The 19,323-nt window shown below is 39.0% G+C and overlaps 1 protein-coding gene across 1 annotated transcript in view; it reads right to left on the reverse strand.

Moving 5' to 3' along the window:
• The window catches only part of LOC122800869 (matrix metalloproteinase-23-like), a 419,258-nt gene that overhangs the window by 227,949 nt on the left and 171,986 nt on the right, over positions 1-19,323 (reverse strand). The window contains exon 4 of the mRNA XM_044070194.1: positions 14,347-14,511. Within this exon, the coding sequence (XP_043926129.1) occupies positions 14,347-14,511 (165 nt within the window). The remainder of the gene's footprint in view (positions 1-14,346; positions 14,512-19,323) is intronic.

Here is a 19,323-nt window from a genome sequence, read left to right on the forward strand (position 1 = left end):
CCAATTTTAAAGACACCGAGCTCCAAAAGTATAACTTTAAAATGGCAACAATGGCTACATTAAAACTAAAATTATATATACATATATATATATATATATATATATATATATATATATATATATATATGAATCTACCTTACTAGATCGACATGTTAAAAGACCGAAAACGACTTCACCGACGCCAGAAGATCGACAGTTTACAAACACGACAGTTCACAAACACGACACCTCACAAACACGACACCTCATACACTCGACACATCATACCAACAAACAAAACAAATCCCCTATCCAAAACCCACACACACAACACAAGCACACCAAAATCCTTACAAACCAACACTAACCCATACATACACAACTATCTACAACCCTAACCCAAACCCTTACCCTAAGGTCCGTCACTATCGCACACTCACCCAACCTGCGCCCTAACCCTAACTCACTTATCCCACCCCTACCCCTACACACCGCCAACATCGCACACTTACCTTACTCGCACCCTTACCCAACCCGCGCCCTAACCCTAACTCACTTATCCCACCCCTACCCCTACACACCGCCAACATCGCACACTTACCTTACTCGCACCCTTACCCAACCCACGCCCTAACCCTAACTCACTTATCCCACCCCTACCCCTACACACCGCCAACATCGCACACTTACCTTACTCGCACCCTAACGTCCGTCACTACCGCATACTTACACATCCTTTCCCCATCGCAGTGTTCTCAGCGTCGGTGTCTTCCTCCGTCGGTCTTCTGCCTTGTCGATCTTCTGGCGTCGGTGAAGTCGTTTTCGGTCTTTTAACATGTTGATCTACTCAGGTAGATCCATATATATATATATATATATATATATATATATACTAGTTGAACTCAAAAGTGCCTGGGATGGTGTGAAGCAGAAACCCCTTTGTGCAGCCTAGAGGAAACGTGTTCCTCCGTTTTCCCATGGTGAAATTGTGGATGAAGCAGCTGAAGTGCTGCAGGACATCATTTCCACAGCAGAACACCTGGACATAGGGGAGGTGGATTTGGAGGAACTGCTACAAGAACATGATGACAAGCTCACAGTGGTGGAACTTACAGCAATTTGCAATTAGCAGTTCAAAGAAAAGGAAAGGGAAATTTCTTATGAAAATGAGAATGCCAGGGAAAAATGCCCTATGCAAACAGTTTGCATTAAAGAACTTTCATCCAACTGGAAGAAGGCGCAGGCTACAGTCTTGGAGTGGCACCCCAACACAGGTGACGTCAACAGGATAATGGACAACACAATCATGCACCTCTTTAAGACCATCCTGAAAAAGTAGGAGAGACAAGTCACCCTGGACAAATTTTTTTCACCTACACCTGCCAAAAAACAGAGAGAATAGGCAGGGCACAGTGAAGGAGACTTCCCTTCCAACAAGTAAAGACGAAGTGGACTCTGTAAATAGTGTAAATATGGTGACTCATGTTCATTTTTTTGCATTGACACTGGTGGAGCTAGGAAAGAGTGGGCACAAGTGTATGATGTTGACTCACCTGAATGAATGAGCCACGTAGGGGAGCCACTGAGCAAAGTCCTAGACAGGATTTAAAAAAACAGACACACCAGTATACACTGTATTGTGTATTATTATTTCTTTTGGGGGTGTGGATAGGAAACTGTTGTAAAATGTTTTAAGTTATAATTTATATCACATTAAAGTGAACTAAATAAAACATTAATCATAATCTGAGACAACAGATATTCATTTCATAACTGCTGTTGCACAATGATGTAATGAGCATGCATTTTAGCTGGACAGGAAACATGTTAACTTGCTTTCTTAGATGGATTTTACATCAAATAAATTTGTGTGTGACATGTGAGCTATAGTTTTCTCCTCCATCCTTCTGCCACATCCTCTCCTCAATTTAAGAGATGTTCTGCACTTCACATCATGGTGAGATACATTTTTCTTATTTTTTTAGTGTGTTCTTTAATTCTGTTTGTGCCAGAAACAAATTAAATAATTTTCCATACATTTGTATGGGAAATGGCATCTCACAATTCAACTGTTTCGCAATTCAGCTGCTGTTCCGGAATAGATTACGGTTGAATTGTGACGTACCACCTATACTGGATTACATAGGGACTGATGATCTGCAGGCATCAGGAACCAAAAAATATTATCATCATTTTACTGCAGTATAGATATACTCCACTGCAAAGTATCATCTCTAAATCTGAAACCTCACCAAACTTGAAATAAAATGTGATAAACAATCCTACTATACCAGTCTAGAGCATAGTAATTAAAACAAACCTAAATGCTTATGAACCACTGTAAGCAAACTGCTAAAACCTGGATGCACTGACACACCCTTACCAGAAACAACCAACAACATGGAAAGCATTGCTAGCCCATTCAATTTCCATTTCATTCAGATTGTCATCTCACTACTCAAGCATTGCCCCTCTTCCCCATTTACAATGCCAGCAACAACCATAAACCAACCAGCTGTATATAATTTCCAGCCTTTCCCAACTCTACCATTTAAGAATTTCTCCGTAAACTAAAACCTACAGCTTTAATGGCCAACAACCTACAAGAAGAGCACATAAAATTACAGCAGATGCTCTTACTCTATCTTCATGTTAATAAACCCTTCAGTCAGACAAAACAATCTCTCTGCTCTCCGGAAGAAATAATTTATAATACCCTTGCACAATGGTGGAACCTGCACAGACCTTTCTGACTACTGGCTCATTGGAATTCTATCCCCTTTATCTAAAATTCTTGAAAAATGTAATCTTATCTCAACAACTCAACACAGGTGCTTGCCAAAACACAGTACAACAATTGCTCTACTTAGTTTCACCAACACAATTAACAGTGAGAGATAAAAGGTAAATAGTCTCATCTGTCTTCCGAGACCTGTGTAAGGCATTCAGTACTGTCTCTCATCAAAATTTCCTTGCAGAACTCACTTTTCATCATCTGTCACATTCAGCCGTCCTGGTTTCACGTTACCTATCAAATGGGGAAAGGCTATAAAACGACAACAAGATTGCTCACATTTCCTGCCAGTTTTTGATGTGTCCCCCAAGGATCGATCTTAGGCCCCTTCTATTCACCTTTTTACTAACAACTTCCAAAGCTACTAAAAATGCTACCTTAGTACAATACACAGATGACGCTAGCCATATCTATTCCACCCCAGGCCTCACTAGCTGCAAAATATCACTCAAGAAACTTTTTCAATACCAAGAAAACAAAATTAATGTGTTTTTACTCCAAAGCACTCTACTGATGTAAAACAATAATTTCAGAGTACCACAAACAATCTGCAACAAAATCTCACCAAACAGTGAATTCCTATACAAGTCCAAGCCCCACCTTACAAATATAGCCAGAGAAAAACATATCTTCAGCTTAACTTCTTTATTCTGTACTGTATGCTGTCCTTATTCTTAATAATCTCCATTGTTTAAAAAAAAAAACAAAATTAGAATCATGGTATAATAACATTGCAATTTACGCTGCCAATCAGCCTTCCTATTCCCACCATTACAACATCATAACTGAATTGGTTTGAATTTCTGCATTACTTAGCATACACATAACAATGAACTGCACAAACCTTAATCTACAAACCTAATAACTGCCCTGCACAACAAAATATTATGCAGCAATACTTACCATCAGAGACATCCACTGCAGTAACAAATTACTTTTAAATGCCACAACAATTCTTTTGGGGGCTCACTACACTCAACGTATGTTGCAAAACTGTTGAATTTATTGAACCTAAAGCAGACGCATTGAAAGTAACAAGCTTTAAAATCAAGTTGAAGTGATATCTAAATAATTCTTGGCTATACTCACTCTCTGTCCCAAGATAAAATAATCTAACTCCCTCCTACTCCATCAGTATATTTCACAGCCTATAAATCAGCTTACATAAAAAGCAGAAAGCTGTGTGCATTTTAGTCCTTTTTACCCCTTTTTCTTTTTCTTATTGGATCTCCCTCCTCATGCCACTCCAACTCCACAAATTCAATTTTTCCTTCAGAAATTGCATATCTACTTCCCAGTGCTCCTAACTAGTAAAAAAAATACTAAAGTAGCCCACTGACATATTACTACAAAGACTGCAACCCGTTATGAAAAATAGGAACATAGGGGTTATGAATGAATGGGATAGACTGCAATGTAATGCTCATGCTATGAGCTTCTTTGCCTATTTCTCCATTAGCTGTTACTAACTATACCACCTTTTCTGCCATAACTATTTACAGCATCATGAAATTGCTATCCATGCACAGGAGCTGTATATACAAATTGTTTTCCTGGTGACCGATTATGACAAGTAAGTTACATTTAATTCTATACTGTTATCTTTCTGTTGACTGCCTATGATAAGTAATTAGATTGTATTGCTTTATAGTCACAGCTTTCTGTTTGTTTGTTGTCTTTACTTTATTTCATTTTCATAGAGTATAGTATCAGCACGGGTATTGCATATTTGTTGTATGTGTTTTTAGAGCTTTTCTCCCCAGAAGTCTGCTGAAGACAGTTTTGCTTGACAACCCAGTCAGACTTTCCTGGTAAACAAATGCAAAATTAAATAAACAAATAAAATAGAGAATTTGTTTATTTCATCATTGACCCTTATGAATAAAAATCAGGGTCAAGAAAACTGAAACAGAATAAGGTAAGACAAATGTTATATTGTAATAGACAAACCAAGACACTTTCTCTTGTAAATGAAAGTGATAAGGGGAGACTTCAGCAGAGTTGTATTGAGAAACACATTGAAGTGGGTGCTTTGAGGAAACATGAGTAGACAAGACATTTTATGAAAGGTTTAGTAGACAAAGTGACCCAGATAACTGTCAGACTGCATTTGTTAAAAAAATACCATCTGTTTGTTACTGCACTGCATAGGTCATTTTAACAGTATTCTAATATTTTCTAACCTCCACTGATACTGCAAAAACTGCTCTGAGCTTGCCAAAGTTCTCCTGAGTTTCTCAAAATACTTCTAATTCTACAAAGTTTTTCTGTGTTTGTAGAAGTTCTCCTATGTTCGCACACATTTTTTTTTGTATTTGTAAACATTTCCCAGGGTTTGTGAACTTATTTCCAAGGATTCCTGATACTGCAGAAGTTCTGCCTTTTATTGTAAAGCATTTGTTACTGCACTTGAGTTCAGACCCAGTTTGTTTTACATTACAAGGGTTTTATTCTGCACTCTGGTAGGAGCAGAGGGCTGATTCCACCAATCCAATTTGGGAACATGCTGGTGGAAGGCTTATTGTGTGTTTATCTGATTGACCTGATGGCTTAATTGTGTAAAACTTTTTTCACCCTGCTGGTTTAAAAGCTTGTGCAAATGTGGCTACCCATGCCTTGTATATAAGCAAACATATTCAGTTTAAAATCATGTATTGGAAATGGTCTTCATAGTCTCCCACTGTTTATAGTTGCTTGAAGAGCTGCCATTTGCGCAGAGGACAGCACTACAGGTAATAGTATACTACTAAACAATCTCACTTAAATCTTTACATGACTGTCCCATACTCCTTCGCATCTACTAAGGATCTGGTATAATGGATAGTCACATCCTGGTCTTCTTGTTTCTGGTGTGGTAGATTTGGGCATCCTGAGGCAATGTAGTAACTGCCTCATGTTCACTGACAATCATTTAATTTTAGAACAAACACAGTGTCTGAGAGATGTAGATGCACACTGTCATTGGAGGCAAAGCTCTCACATACACACTTGAAAAATGCAAACTAGGTTGTCAGCATTATACCCAAAATCACTCACAACCAACAATAACATCAAACACATAGACCCACACATCAGGAGGTACTCGCATGTAATCTACCCAAACCTCCAAGTCCGCTTAAAAGCATCTCTCAGTGGCCACAGCCACACTCTAAAAAGAAAGCACCTCGCACAACACATAATTCTGAAAATCATTGTAGCCACACTTCCAAGCCCATAAGGCAACATACCACACAGCAAAACATAATAGTTATTGTGGATTCCATTGTAAGACATACTGATGTACCCTTTGCCAGGCTAAACAAGGAGAAGATCATAGTGAGCTGTCTGTCTGGAGCTTGGATCTGTCAGATCATGCATTGACTTAAGTCTTTAAACCACAAGTACCAGTATGGCATGGTCATAGTCCTTGTGAGCATAAACAACCTAAGCTGTACCTCAGTGGACTATATGAAGAGAAACAAGATGGAGCTCTCTGAATATGTGTCTCAGGCAAGTAGCGAGTCTAGACTTGAGTAGCATTCTCCCTTTACCAATGATGATGCCACAGTACCAGCAAAAAATGATTAACTTCAACAATTGGCTTAGTTTCTGATGTCACAACAATGGAATCCAGTATATGTCAGCCTGGGGAGACATGATCGGCAAACCACAATGCTTTGTCAGACGTGGTTTGCACTTGTCATCAGGTGGCTTCCAGAGACTGGGAAAAACTCCATAGTGCCTTTTTTAGGCCGTGCCAAGTTTTTAATCCCTCCAACATAACAAAAATCACTCATGGCTACATAAAGGTACTGCTGGTCAATGCTAGGAGTTCAAATAAAAAAATGCACTTCCTGGAAGCACTCCTCACCCTGGAGAATGCAGACATGTATGCAGTTACGGAAACATAGTTCAGAACCATGGAAAGCACCCCAGCTATCAAAGGCTACAATGCCTTTCATACAGTTTGATCCCCCTCAGCTCAGGATAAAACAAAGGGAGGAGATGTCTGAGTGCTCATAAAGGACAAGTACACTGCTAGACTGGTCCAGCAACATGACTCACGTGAGATGCTCCTTGCTCAACTAACCATAGGTGCAACTCCATATCATATCCTTGTTGGCTACAGATCTCCTAAAATGAGTCTGGAAAACCACATCTCCTACCTAAACATACTGGAATCTCTTAACATTTAGAGTAACATCATACTTATGGGTGACGTCAACTACCCCTTCATAAACTGGGAGACTTCTGTGACCCATAATTCACTTGCTCAGAGGTTTTTGGACTTCATCAATGCAAACACCCTGGAGCAACTAGTTAGCTCCCCAGCTAGAGGTGCAAACATTCTAGACCTAGTAGTCATGAACATGGGGGAGGGGAATACTGCACCCTTCCATGAATTAATTCTTCCCTAGTAAGATTTGATCACAAAATGATCTGCTTTATTATTATATCTTCATAGATGTTTACTAGGCTAATGGCTACAAGGGCCTTTAAAGCCTAGCCATGCATCTCAAATCTCTGACAGACTCTGGTACCTTTCATAAGTGTAAGCAGAGGCTTGGGAGATGAACCATTTACAGGCTGCTATGAACATTAGAGACACAAGTGCCAAACCAGGGATGAATTTCCTGTTCCCCATCCAAATGTCCAAGTTACACTTGAATTGGGTTAGGGAGGAACTGTTCTTCACATGGTTGGGGAGTCTGTTCCAGAGAAGGGGTAGTCTCTGTAATACTTACCTGTCTCTCCAGCATGTCCTAACAATAGTCTCGTGACTGAGAGTTGACTGAACACACACACACGCACACATATGTTGACTTCTGTGAGATTAGAACCCCTGGCTACCTAGTTACATAAGCTAGAGAGCACAGTACTTAATGCTGATGCCATGACACAAGACTGTTAAAATTAACCTAGATACCCCATCAAACTCCAAACCTGTTAAGAACTTTGTTAAGGCCAGTTACCTCAAGCTAAATGTCAGCTTATTAAACTTCCAAGCCCCTCTGAATCTGAATAACACTGAGGCCTACACTGAGCTGTACACAAAAGCACTGTACAACTACATTCATAGCTGCATAGAGGAGACAGTACCTATTTGAGTCAAACCTATGACTACTGGCAAAAATAAACCACCCTGGTGGACTCCTAGCATAAACAGGGTATTCAACAAAAGGAAAAAAAATCCTCTCCAAAGCCAAGAAGGAGCAGACAAAACAGTACAAAAAGAAACACACCAGTCTAAACAAACAAGAGAGCTGCTCAAGTCTGCCAAAACAAACTATAAGGCAAGGAAAGCCACCCAGGTGACAGATAAACATAAGGCTTTTTACTCAGCAATGTGCCGAGTTAATCATGAATGGCAACACTTTCACCCAGCCTGAAACTATAGCAAAGCTGCTGGTCAACAAGTTCAGTTCAAACTCCCCCCATTACCGCCTACAACACCCAAAGAAATACCCACAATTATTCCCCCTATTGGTCATTATGAGGGAACAAGTCCTTACTGCGCTCGCTAAAGCCAAAAACACAGCCTCCGTGGGTCCTGACAACATTCCAAGATGACTTAATTAGCTTAAAAAAGAATGTATCAGGGCCTGTAGAAACAGTCTTTAACCACAGCCTCTGGATGGACTTTGTCCCAGTGGAATGGAGGACTGCAACAGTTGTCCCTCTGCACAAGGGGGGGGCAACAACTGACCCAAGGAACTACAGACCCATAAGCTTGACCAGTTTTACCTGCAAGGCCATGGAGAGAATTGTCATGGACCTGGTCAATAACGACATAGGAACTCTCCAAACACTGGACCAGACCGAACTTAAATATGAACCTATACCGCCTTAAAAAACTCCAGCTATACTCTGTTGCATATCGTCTACTCAGAGGCAATCTCTGCTTAACATACAAGGCCATGTCAAACCCAGAGCTGTTGGACATGCTACACTTAAAGAAATCCCAATCCCTCAGAGCTACACGCTCCAGGGATCTAAACCTTGTCATCACAATAAACAAAACATGCTGGAGGGATAGGTTCCTGACCCAGAGACTCCCCAGACTCTGGAATAGATTGCCCATACACATCAAGCAGAGTGCCTCTTTGGACCTCTTCAAGAGGAACCTTGACAATTGGATGGGAGAAAGGAAATTCACCCCAGGGATCACGTCAGTCGCCCTGCTAGACAGGGGTCCAGGAAAGTAAATAATGTGGGAAGAAATAGCCAAGGAATTGTTATGGCTAGGCTTGTATAGGCCCTAGGGCTGATAGCCTAGTACCAACCTATGAACCTATGAACCTATTTGGCTTTGTCAGAGAGGTCTTGCCTGCTCAGTCTGGTGGACTTCTTTGAGAAAGTCACCAGGGCCATAGATGAGGGTAAAATGGTACACATTGCTTATTTAGACCTTAGTCCAAAGCTTTCAGCACAATCCCCCACTCAGGGATACTAGATAAACGTACTCAATTAGGCATAAACCCCTACATTGTCAGATAGATAGCCAGATGGCTCACTGACAGGACACATGTTGTCCAGATAGGTGAATCCAATTCTTACTAGTGGTGTCCTTCAATACTTGGTGTTGGGACCCCTTCTGTTTGGTATGTACTTCTCTGGAGTGACCGCCAATGTTGGGGACCTATGGCTCGCCAAGTTTGCTGATGAATGTAAGCTGGGAGCAATCACTGACTCCCCAGATGATGTTAACATCCTACAAATAGGCCTAAAAATTACAAATGACTGGTGCCAAATGCACTAAGACTAAATGCTAAAAAATGCATAATCATACCCTTCAGTAAATCAGATATCCCTGCAAATTATAATATTGTTAGCATACCCCTAAAAGTAGATCTAGTGGTGAGGGACCTAGGACCACAGACAGATAGTAACCTGAGCTTTGATTAACAGGTAGCTACAGTAGTGAGGAAATCCTTCTGTGTGGCTCAACTTGTAAGTAAAGGGATGGCATCAAGATTAAAGGAAGGAATAGTGCCATTGTACTCGGCCCTCATCGGGCCCAAAATTGAGTACAGTGCTCTGTTCTGCATGTACTTAGCCAGGCAATTACACCAACTGGAGCAGCTCCAGAGGTTCCTCACTAAAAAAATACAAAGTATAAGAGACATGTCTTATGCTCTCATGCAGACCAAATAACGACCCTACCCTGTACTCCATCTCATATTGTTTCTTGAAAGGGGACTTATACCTGTCCTACAAAGCATTCTCTGATTCAGCCCTGATGAAAACGTTACATATTCACAAGAAAATATATACAAGGGTTATGCATTCTGTGGACCTGAACCTTATTTGCGACACTAACAGAACTTGCTGGAGAGACAGATTTGTATCTCAAAAGCTGCGTCGTCTATGGAATAAACTTCCCAGTCTTCATAAAACAAACCCATCCCTCACCATCTTCAAAAAGAATTAGGATAAATGGATGGGGAACCATAAATTCACTTCTGGGGTCCTGCCCATGTCCTTCATGGGCAGAGGCATTCTGTAAAATGACTCATGGCTCCAACACCCAAAGACCCACTACCTTGATACTACCCCATCCCACATCTGTAGAAATAAGATATAATATATTTTTTGTGATAAACTTCTTTATTAAATTATCACATATGACATAGGCAATCTTGCATTTGTATAAATGAAAAACAAAATGACACCACTTTAGTTGCAAACATTATATATCACAGACTCCATTGAAGCAACTGTAGTTGCAAACATTATACATCACTTATAATCTATCCAGTCATTTTCAATTAAGCATTATATGGCTCTTTCAAATCCTGCCTTTTAAACCTCGATCCTTCTCTGCATATATTGTTCCCACAATTCCCACTTTTTCCCATGTAGTTTGCTCTTTACCTTTTCTAAAGATATCAATTCCAGTTGTTTTATCTCTGTTACTATATTCACTAATTCTAGTAAAGGTGGTTTAGACTTTGATTTCTGTTTTCTAGTAGTTGCTTTTTTGGAAGCCACCATAATTAGACTCAGCAAGGCTTTACTATGTCGAGGCAATTCCGATTCTGTATCATAGCTCAAAAAATAATCTCTCCAGTCAATCCAATCTGCTTACCCGGCATCTCCAACAGAACGGTGTGCAGGGAATCCCTAAATTCTGCCAGCTCATTACACTCCTAAAAAAATGTGTTCCCAGCCACCTCTTTCTTGCCCAATCACACCTCCAATATTTGCTATCCACACGAGGAAAAATTCTTTGGAGTCTACCTGGGGTATAAAAATACCTATGTAAACACTTCTGGGCAAATATCCTAAATCTTCTAGACTTTGTTGCATATTTGGGAGCTCTACATATACCCCCCATTATCTCTTTGTGAATTGCTTATCCAATCTCTCTTCCCAATCCTTTCTAAGCTCCTCTGATTGATTCTTATAATTAGCATGCAATATTGGATATACTTTACTAATTATTCCTTTTTTAACTGCAGTTTTTGGTCTAGATTCTAGTAAGAACTCTACCAGTGCTGATCTTTCATTTAGGACCCCCCCCCATTTATTTCTCTTTGCCTATGCTCTGATATCAATCCTTGATAGGGAAGGTAATCTCTAACCAGCAGTCCAAATACATTCTTGGCCTCTTTTCATTCTATTACCTTTCCCTTTCTAGTTATTTGCTCCCAATGCCTTGGTTCCTTTGCCAGTTTTCTCCAATAAATTCCAGCACTGTCTTGCCTATTATCTGTATCCCTAGCCACTGTCATCTCTATTAGCTGAATCTCTTTTCTCTATTCTCATGCTGGTTTAGTACTTAGAATACTCCCTGCTATTTTATGAATATAATACTCTGTATGACTTTTGTTGTTCTCCTTAAGAGACTGCATCAAAAATCCCAATTTCCCCCGCATCATCATCATTCCTTTCCACTTTGAATCATAGTTTTCTGTTTGTGCTATGTGTAAGAGCCTTAACTGTGTTGCTCTAAAATATCCCCTCAAATTGAGTAATCCTAGTCCACCTTGTTCTATTGGAAGAATCAGCTTATCCCACTTGACCCTTGCTGTCTTCCCTTCTCATATAAAATCCTTTAACTCTTTTTTAATTGCTATCCATAGCTTCTTTTCTGATTGATAAAAATATGCCTGACTTGTGTATGAGACTAAAGGGACTAAAACATTTTAATTGCTTGTATCGTAGTATCCATATCCATATAACAAAGCTTCCAATTTCTCCGTTTTTTGTATTATCTTCTGTTTAGTCTCTTCCCATATATCCTTAGCTGCCACCACAGAATCATTTCTAATCCATACTCCTAAATACGTCATTTTATCATGTCCCCATAAATATGGATACTGTTGGACCAATCCGTGTGTGGGTACATAATTTACTGCTATTGTCTTTGTTTCATCTTCATTAATTTTTTATCCTGAGAAGATTTGAAACTGTCTTAAAATGTTCCACAACACTGTAATGTCCATTTCTGGTTTTCTCATGTATAAAGTAATGTCATCTGAAAATAAAGCCAGCTTTTCCTGACTACCATACCATTATATCCTTGAATTTCTGAGTCCCTTATTTTCTTTGCCAATGGTTCTAAATACAGTGCAAACAGTGGGGAAAGTGGACAATCCTGCCTGGTTCCTGTACTTAAGCAGAAGTTATCAGAGAGGACCCCACCCACGGGAATTAAGATATAATATTATTTTATCCTGTGTATTATTTGCTAGGCTTTTAAAGACTTTTGTGCCATTAACCTAGTAATCACCTATGAATCTGGAACCTGAGTTTGACTGGTGGCTTTGGCAGTGAAATAGCAATGGAATAGCTAGGCAGGAATGGATGGGCGTCAGCAACTGACACTGGCTTGCCAGGCCCGGGGTGGGGGGGAGTGCGGGGGCCAGGAGCGAGGAGGTGGGCTTGACAATCCCAAGCTGGTGGTGGCAGCCCTCATTTATTATGTGGATAGAAGCACACACAAACATGAGGTCATAAAATGCCTTCAGTGATGTGGATGCTAATGTTAGCTACCAGGACTGGGGTTAGGATGTCCAAATTGCCAGTGCTGATGAGGGCACAAACCACTTCCCTGGCTGCTAAGATGATGGTCACTCTGGTCAGCTCTTGCCTTCATAGTTTGGATACCCAGTACAGGAGAATAAGTTAGAAGGAAGCCTGATGGTTGGTAAGCAAAGTGATAAAAAACAAAAAACATATAATGAATTTCAAAGCGACTGTGAGTGGGGCAAAGAGACTTTGCCTGTGACTCTTGAATTTTTGCATAGCTGTCTAAAAATATGTCCTCACATTTGTCCTGTAGACAGGTGTCAAGTGAATAGCCAGAAGTATCATAGTATTATCTGTGTGTACCCACCTATAATGTTTTCAAGATATGGAAGACTTAAGAGGTAAACATATGAAATTCCAAGGAAAGCAGAGTTGATCCTCAGAACAGTAAGGCTAAAATGCTAAAAAAAGAGTCTATGAATTTTAAATCTTAAGATTGACATATCTTGAAATATTTCCCTTTCTCTAGAATGCATCAATCTTCGAATTAATATATATTACTAGAGGGGTGGTGATGTGGCACCTAATTTAGGGGATGCAGGGGGGCTTGCCCCCACAGCAAAAATATTACTAGGACTATAGTGAATTTCAGTACTTACTATAGTCCTTTTGATTTGATGTTTATTTTGTGTACTTACAGGACTCACAGTTAAGGCTCTCTATGGAGCTCCATTGAGAAAATCATCTTGACGCAGCAAGAGTTCATGACCTCAATAATCAGTTTAATATGTGTTTTACTGCTAAAATATTAAAGGTATGCTTATTAATATAATCAATACAACTGAAATTATGGGCATATTTCTATATGAATTCAGGTGACATTGATGAAAAGGAATTGATCAGTATAAATGTCAGATCTGTTTAAATGTAGAATATTGCAATATTACAGAATATCCACTTCAAATGCCATTTTTTCTGCTGGGAAAGGAAGTATAATACATGCTACTGTTTCTTTAAGTAAGTGCTGCCTTTACATCTTGACAGCATTCAGAGTGACATTATATAATTCACATTGTCTGTTTTCCTGCGCATCTATTGTGCAGATTGAAAGTAAAGAGCTAGCAGCACAAGATCTATTGTCTTTCTCCATTATTACATTCTTTAATAACCCAAAAGCACTCTGTGCATGATCATGGTATGTATGTACATTTCTGGAACTTTGTTTCTTGCATATCTTTTTGACTACATACGTAGTTACATATGTATGTTTAGAAATATTTATATTTCTGTGAGCTGGTATCTGTTATTTGTATAATAGTGCTTGTATAATTATACAGTGCTTTAGATGTACAGATCTCACCAACACAAAGATGGTGAATGTGTTTACCTGAATAGGCTATGTGTTTTTATTAATGTACTTGCTAGATGCATTTAAGTAGATGCATATAATAGTGTGTATGGAAGCTCGCTAAGTGGCAATGTGTGCATTGTGCATACATATGTCTTTGTAATCATATATGCAGTTGGCATGTCGCGTGTGTGTGTATATGTGATAAGGTGCATGCATACATTAACCCATCTGCCTTATTTGGTTGAGCAGGGTAGCATTTAGTTTATACCATAGAGACGCTGGATTCCCCAGATGTCATCCTGGCTGACCTGTCGCGTTCTCATGTAAGTTGCATTGGGGTGCATTAGTGCTTTCACATCACGGGAATGCCACAGTCCTAGTGCATGGCCAATTTCGTGTCCTGCAATCTGTACCAGGTCATTCAGCCAGACTCCTGCAACATACATTAAACATTTATAAGTGTGAGTTGAAAAAATCAGTGCCTAAAAGAATATCTGTTCCTTTTTAAAATATGCATTTATTTTGTAGCTGAGTACCTGAACGGTTCAAAAGACTCCTTTCAGCTGTAATCCTGTTGCAAGTCAAATAATTCATTATGTACAACCAGTTTAAGTTGCTAATAATGCATGGTATGAAACCAGATGGGCTGAATGAATTCTACATTAAGAACTACAAATACTATTGCATAACAAGATTGCAACACCATGGAAGTCTACATTTACATCATCCAGTGACTTACCTCAGAATTCTAAAAGGTAGTAAAAATCAAAATGGTCTGCTTAAATAGAATACATTCAAATAATTGAAATATCACATTGAGTCAAAGGGTGCCAAAAAAAATAAACACGAATGCCCACAAAAACAAACGTCAATGCACATAATGTTGAAAACAAGTATGACAGAGTAGCAGTGAGGTAGGAGGGATGTCTCCTGTGCTCTAACAAACAAAAAACAAATGTGTCCATAAAGGCAATGGGTGAAGAGAGCTGCCAAACGGCTGTGTGCTGATGTTGCCTTGATGATTATGCAGCCCATCTGGAAATAAAGACATAATAGTAGTATTAGTACAAAAAGACATGTACATAAAGTGATCCACTCTGCGTACTGTACTCACACTTTTCCATGATAATGGTAAATTATAACAGAGAGCAGACATGCTAAACAGAAACATAACGTGAAGCCCACATTACCCATCACAATGCAAATATGGATCACTGTAAGTCAGTAGTCTTCACTGCATCTTGACCAGTACGGCAGTAGCTTTCAGGAATTCAGTAATAGTATAGGCATCCCTGTTTGAGATCATTTTACTAAACTGATTATCTTTATCTCATTTGAGGTCTCCATGGTGATAGAGGCATGCCTACACTTAAACAGAGGTGCAGTTCCTCTATCCTGTTCTACTCACAAACAGATGTAGTTATTACTGCCCTCAAGTCCACCACCCATTGCCATACTGCCAACAGTATTTTGCATACATGGAAGACATAAGTTGTTCAAGTCACTGACATTTAGGAATGGTATTGGGAATAGAGGAGGAAAACAAACTGTGACTGCAGTCCTGGCTATAAATTTCCTAGGTTTTCCTATTAGGTAACATTCCCTAATGTAATGGAGTAATTCAGTCGCTTCAGGTTGGAACAGCAGTCAAGTCATGAAAAGCAGACTGCATTCACTTCAGGCAAAAAGGCAAGGGCAACAAGTTTCTTAACATTCAGTTGTAAAGTTAAACTCTGACCATACATCATAGCCAAATGCAATGTTGCACCTTGTGCCAAATATTTTGCCTAAAGTGGAGGAGACATTCCTTACTCTTCTCACATGGGATATTCTTGTAAATACTTTTAATAGCTGCCAATTTAAAGTCACGCATGACAAACTGAACTGATGTTGGCAACTGGCAGTGTGCACATACTGTATTATATGTCTTAGTCATCAGGCAGTGCACCAATGGCACCTACTGTAATCCCCACACTTAACAAATGCATGTTTCATATACAGCTGCCTACACGTCCCTTGGTTAGAAAAATGGCATCCATTGGCCAAAGGATATCCTACTGAGAATATGCAAATTTTCATTTGTGCTAAACACTGCAACTACAGAACCACAAGTACTATCCAGAATGGTCTTCTGCTTAACTACACCTATCTTTAATGAATAATCCTCAGCCTGGCTGTTGGCAGTGTTACCTATCTCTGCATTCATACCTATCATGGCAGTTTTTCTAACTCTGTTTACAGTTTGCATCATGGCCCTACATGATGGCATGTGTACCACAGCTTCATGAGATGTTGAGGCCATCACATCATCAACTAGATGACAGGGAGTGTCTCTGATGATGTCAGTCTGATTTTGTGTCCTTTCAAAGTTTCAACCTTTGCTGTACCCCTCCACACTATGCAGGCATTAACAAAATTTATTCATCTCCTGCACCATTTGATTTAAATAGTATCTGCTCGAGCCTGCCAGGAAATAATTAAATACATAAATTATCTGGTCGACCCTGCCAGGAAAAAAACAATTAGAGAAATTATCTGGTTGACTCTGCCAGGAAAATAAATGCATAAAGTATCTGGTTGGCCCTGACAAAAAAAAAAAAAAACACTTAGAACCCATGATGTTTTTTTAAATAGTTGATTAAAGAAAAACTTCCTTGCCAACAATTCCTTTATTCACCTAAAAAGCTTTTTGTTAATCATTTACGTTCTTCTCTTCTCAATAGTCCAACCATATCTCTCTCTCCCTTGCAAATTAACTGCTAAGTTGAAGCACAGAAAGAGACTGCAAGAGCAACAGGACTAATCTGCAGCCACGTCACATACTCAGATTATGTGATGTGGCTTCTGACTTTACAGGCCAGTCAGATTCCAATTTACTGCGGTTAAAACCGCAATGACTTCTAGGCATCTTCATTGATGCCTGCAGTCTTCTTAATACAGACTGTTTTTAAAACAGTCTGGTGACAAGAAAAGTAGTTTTTTGTTTTCCTTTTTTTTTTTTTTAAAACGAAACTCCGGCGTGCATGCATTCTGCTGTGAGTTCTGTGAATCATTACATCTTCCACATTACACACTAGTTTGCAGTTTGTACTGCTACTAGTGTGTAAAAATATTTAAACTTTTTTTTTCTTTTGATAACTGAGGGGGCTGCAGCCCAGCAGTCCAATACCACAAGCTACCACTGAACCTTACATTTCTCACTTAATTCCCTATTGCAGCCCCAGCATCTTTTGTCCTTGTATTGCTTTTCACATAGATAAATGTCTCCATCCAGTGTAAGTATACATTTTCCATTTTGCGACACTGTAGTTTCTTACATCTGACCAGTTACTCCAGGATGCATTCCTTGCTCACTGTGTAGTGCTGTGATGTTCTGTTGGTCTATGGAAAAATAACTATGTCAGTCTGATTTTGTGTCCTTTCAATGTTATTATTTTGTGATATTGTGTGCATTTGACATAATGGAAATTCAGCATTAAATTGAGAACATCAAACAAAGCTGGTGGTGTGATTTTTTGATTAATTGAATGTATTCCACTTCTAAAGAAAATATTGTAAATTGATGGTGCTCATTCAGATATCAAGGTTTCATTTGTGAATTTTATTAATAAGTAGTGGTAAAATGTCAGTTTAAAACACATATTTATGTTTAGATGAGACATCGCACATGATACTTTACTCAAAACACATAAGTAATTTCAACTGCTCATCAAAAATAAAATTTCATGCATAAAACGCAGTTTATTGAGTGGGTTTGACACTTAAATGTACACTTATTAACTGGTTGACTGCATCTGTGTGACAGTGCATTGACCTGGCAGGTAACAACTGTACAGGCAGTAATGAAAGTTTTGCTGAGACATGTCTTACTTTATGTATTTAAATCGCTAGCCTGGAGGTGGCCACTCATGTCCTCTTCTGCCCTTGTGCTGACCATAAAAGTAAAAATATATATATATATATATATGGTTATCTTACCGTTAGTCTGTCCAAGATATGGAGAATGCTTTTCACCCTTTAGATTAGAATTATCATCTCAAAGCATTAGAGATAGAAATATTTTCATCTGCTTATTGAGATAATAAAAATCTGTAATAATCCTCATACATATGTATAAATCTACAATATGTATGTGTCAATAATAATTGTCATATATGTTGAAAAGTGATCCTTTTTATTACAGGGAATTAAATGACTAAATAAACTAAACATAAATGCCCTCTTTCATCACTTTCATTTGCTCTTGCAATAGATCTGCTCACTAATGTCAGTAATAATAAAAATATAAAATGGTATTGAATTGTTAGTCAGTGTATCCCTATTTGCTAATGATTTATTGCTAGGTACTGGTTCTGTAGACACAGAGGGAAAAAGTCCTAACTATGACTCAGGTGATTCCAAGTTTGTCTAGTGGCCTCTATGCCTGTTGGAGCTGGTGTGGAGGACAAGCATGAAGGGGCTTAACCTGCTGACCTCTCTGTTGAAGAGGGGTAGGTAGTATGTGTCCAGGCATGCTGTGTCTGAATCTTATAGCTAATGTGGAGGAGAATAAGAATGAGGAAGTTTAGCCTCCTGACCTCTCCTTTGAAGAGGGGTGAGGGGCATGTGTCCAGGCATGCTGTCTCTGAATATGGGGTAGAGGAGGTCAGGAGTGAAGATGCTTAGTTTGCTTACTTCTTTTCTTTAAAGGGGTGGAGGGTTATGTCCAGGCATGCTGTCTTTGCAAAATTCATTTTTTTTAATTCAAACACCTTTATTGAATTATCACTTGTGGCATAGGAAAACTTTACATTTATATAAAAGTAATCAAACCATATTAACAAATTCACATTTGCAAACACTGAAGTACATGTAACAGTATATGTGATATATAATCTAAGCAGTATTACACAAATTATTAAATTCCTGATTTCTCTTAAACCTCATTCCTCCTCCAAAACTTTTTCTGCATGTATTGTTCACACAGTTTCCATTTTTGCTATGTAATTTACTCCTACCCTGTTCTAAAGAACCCATTTCTTGTTCATTTATCTGTGTTACAATATTCACCACTTTAGGTATAGTTGGTTTAGATTTTGATTTCCATTTTCTAGCAATTGCTTTTTGAGCAGCCACCAGAATTAAACTTAACTAGGCCTTACTGTGTCTAGGCAATTCAGATCCTGTACCCCAGCTCAAAAAAAAAAAAACTTCTTTTGTTACTCTAATTTGCTCAACCAATATTCCTGGAAGAGTACTCTGTAGG

The sequence above is a fragment of the Protopterus annectens genome, chromosome 4.part1 (genome assembly GCF_019279795.1).
Source record: "Protopterus annectens isolate FY-2018-M chromosome 4.part1, PAN1.0, whole genome shotgun sequence".
Lineage (NCBI taxonomy): Eukaryota > Metazoa > Chordata > Ceratodontiformes > Protopteridae > Protopterus > Protopterus annectens.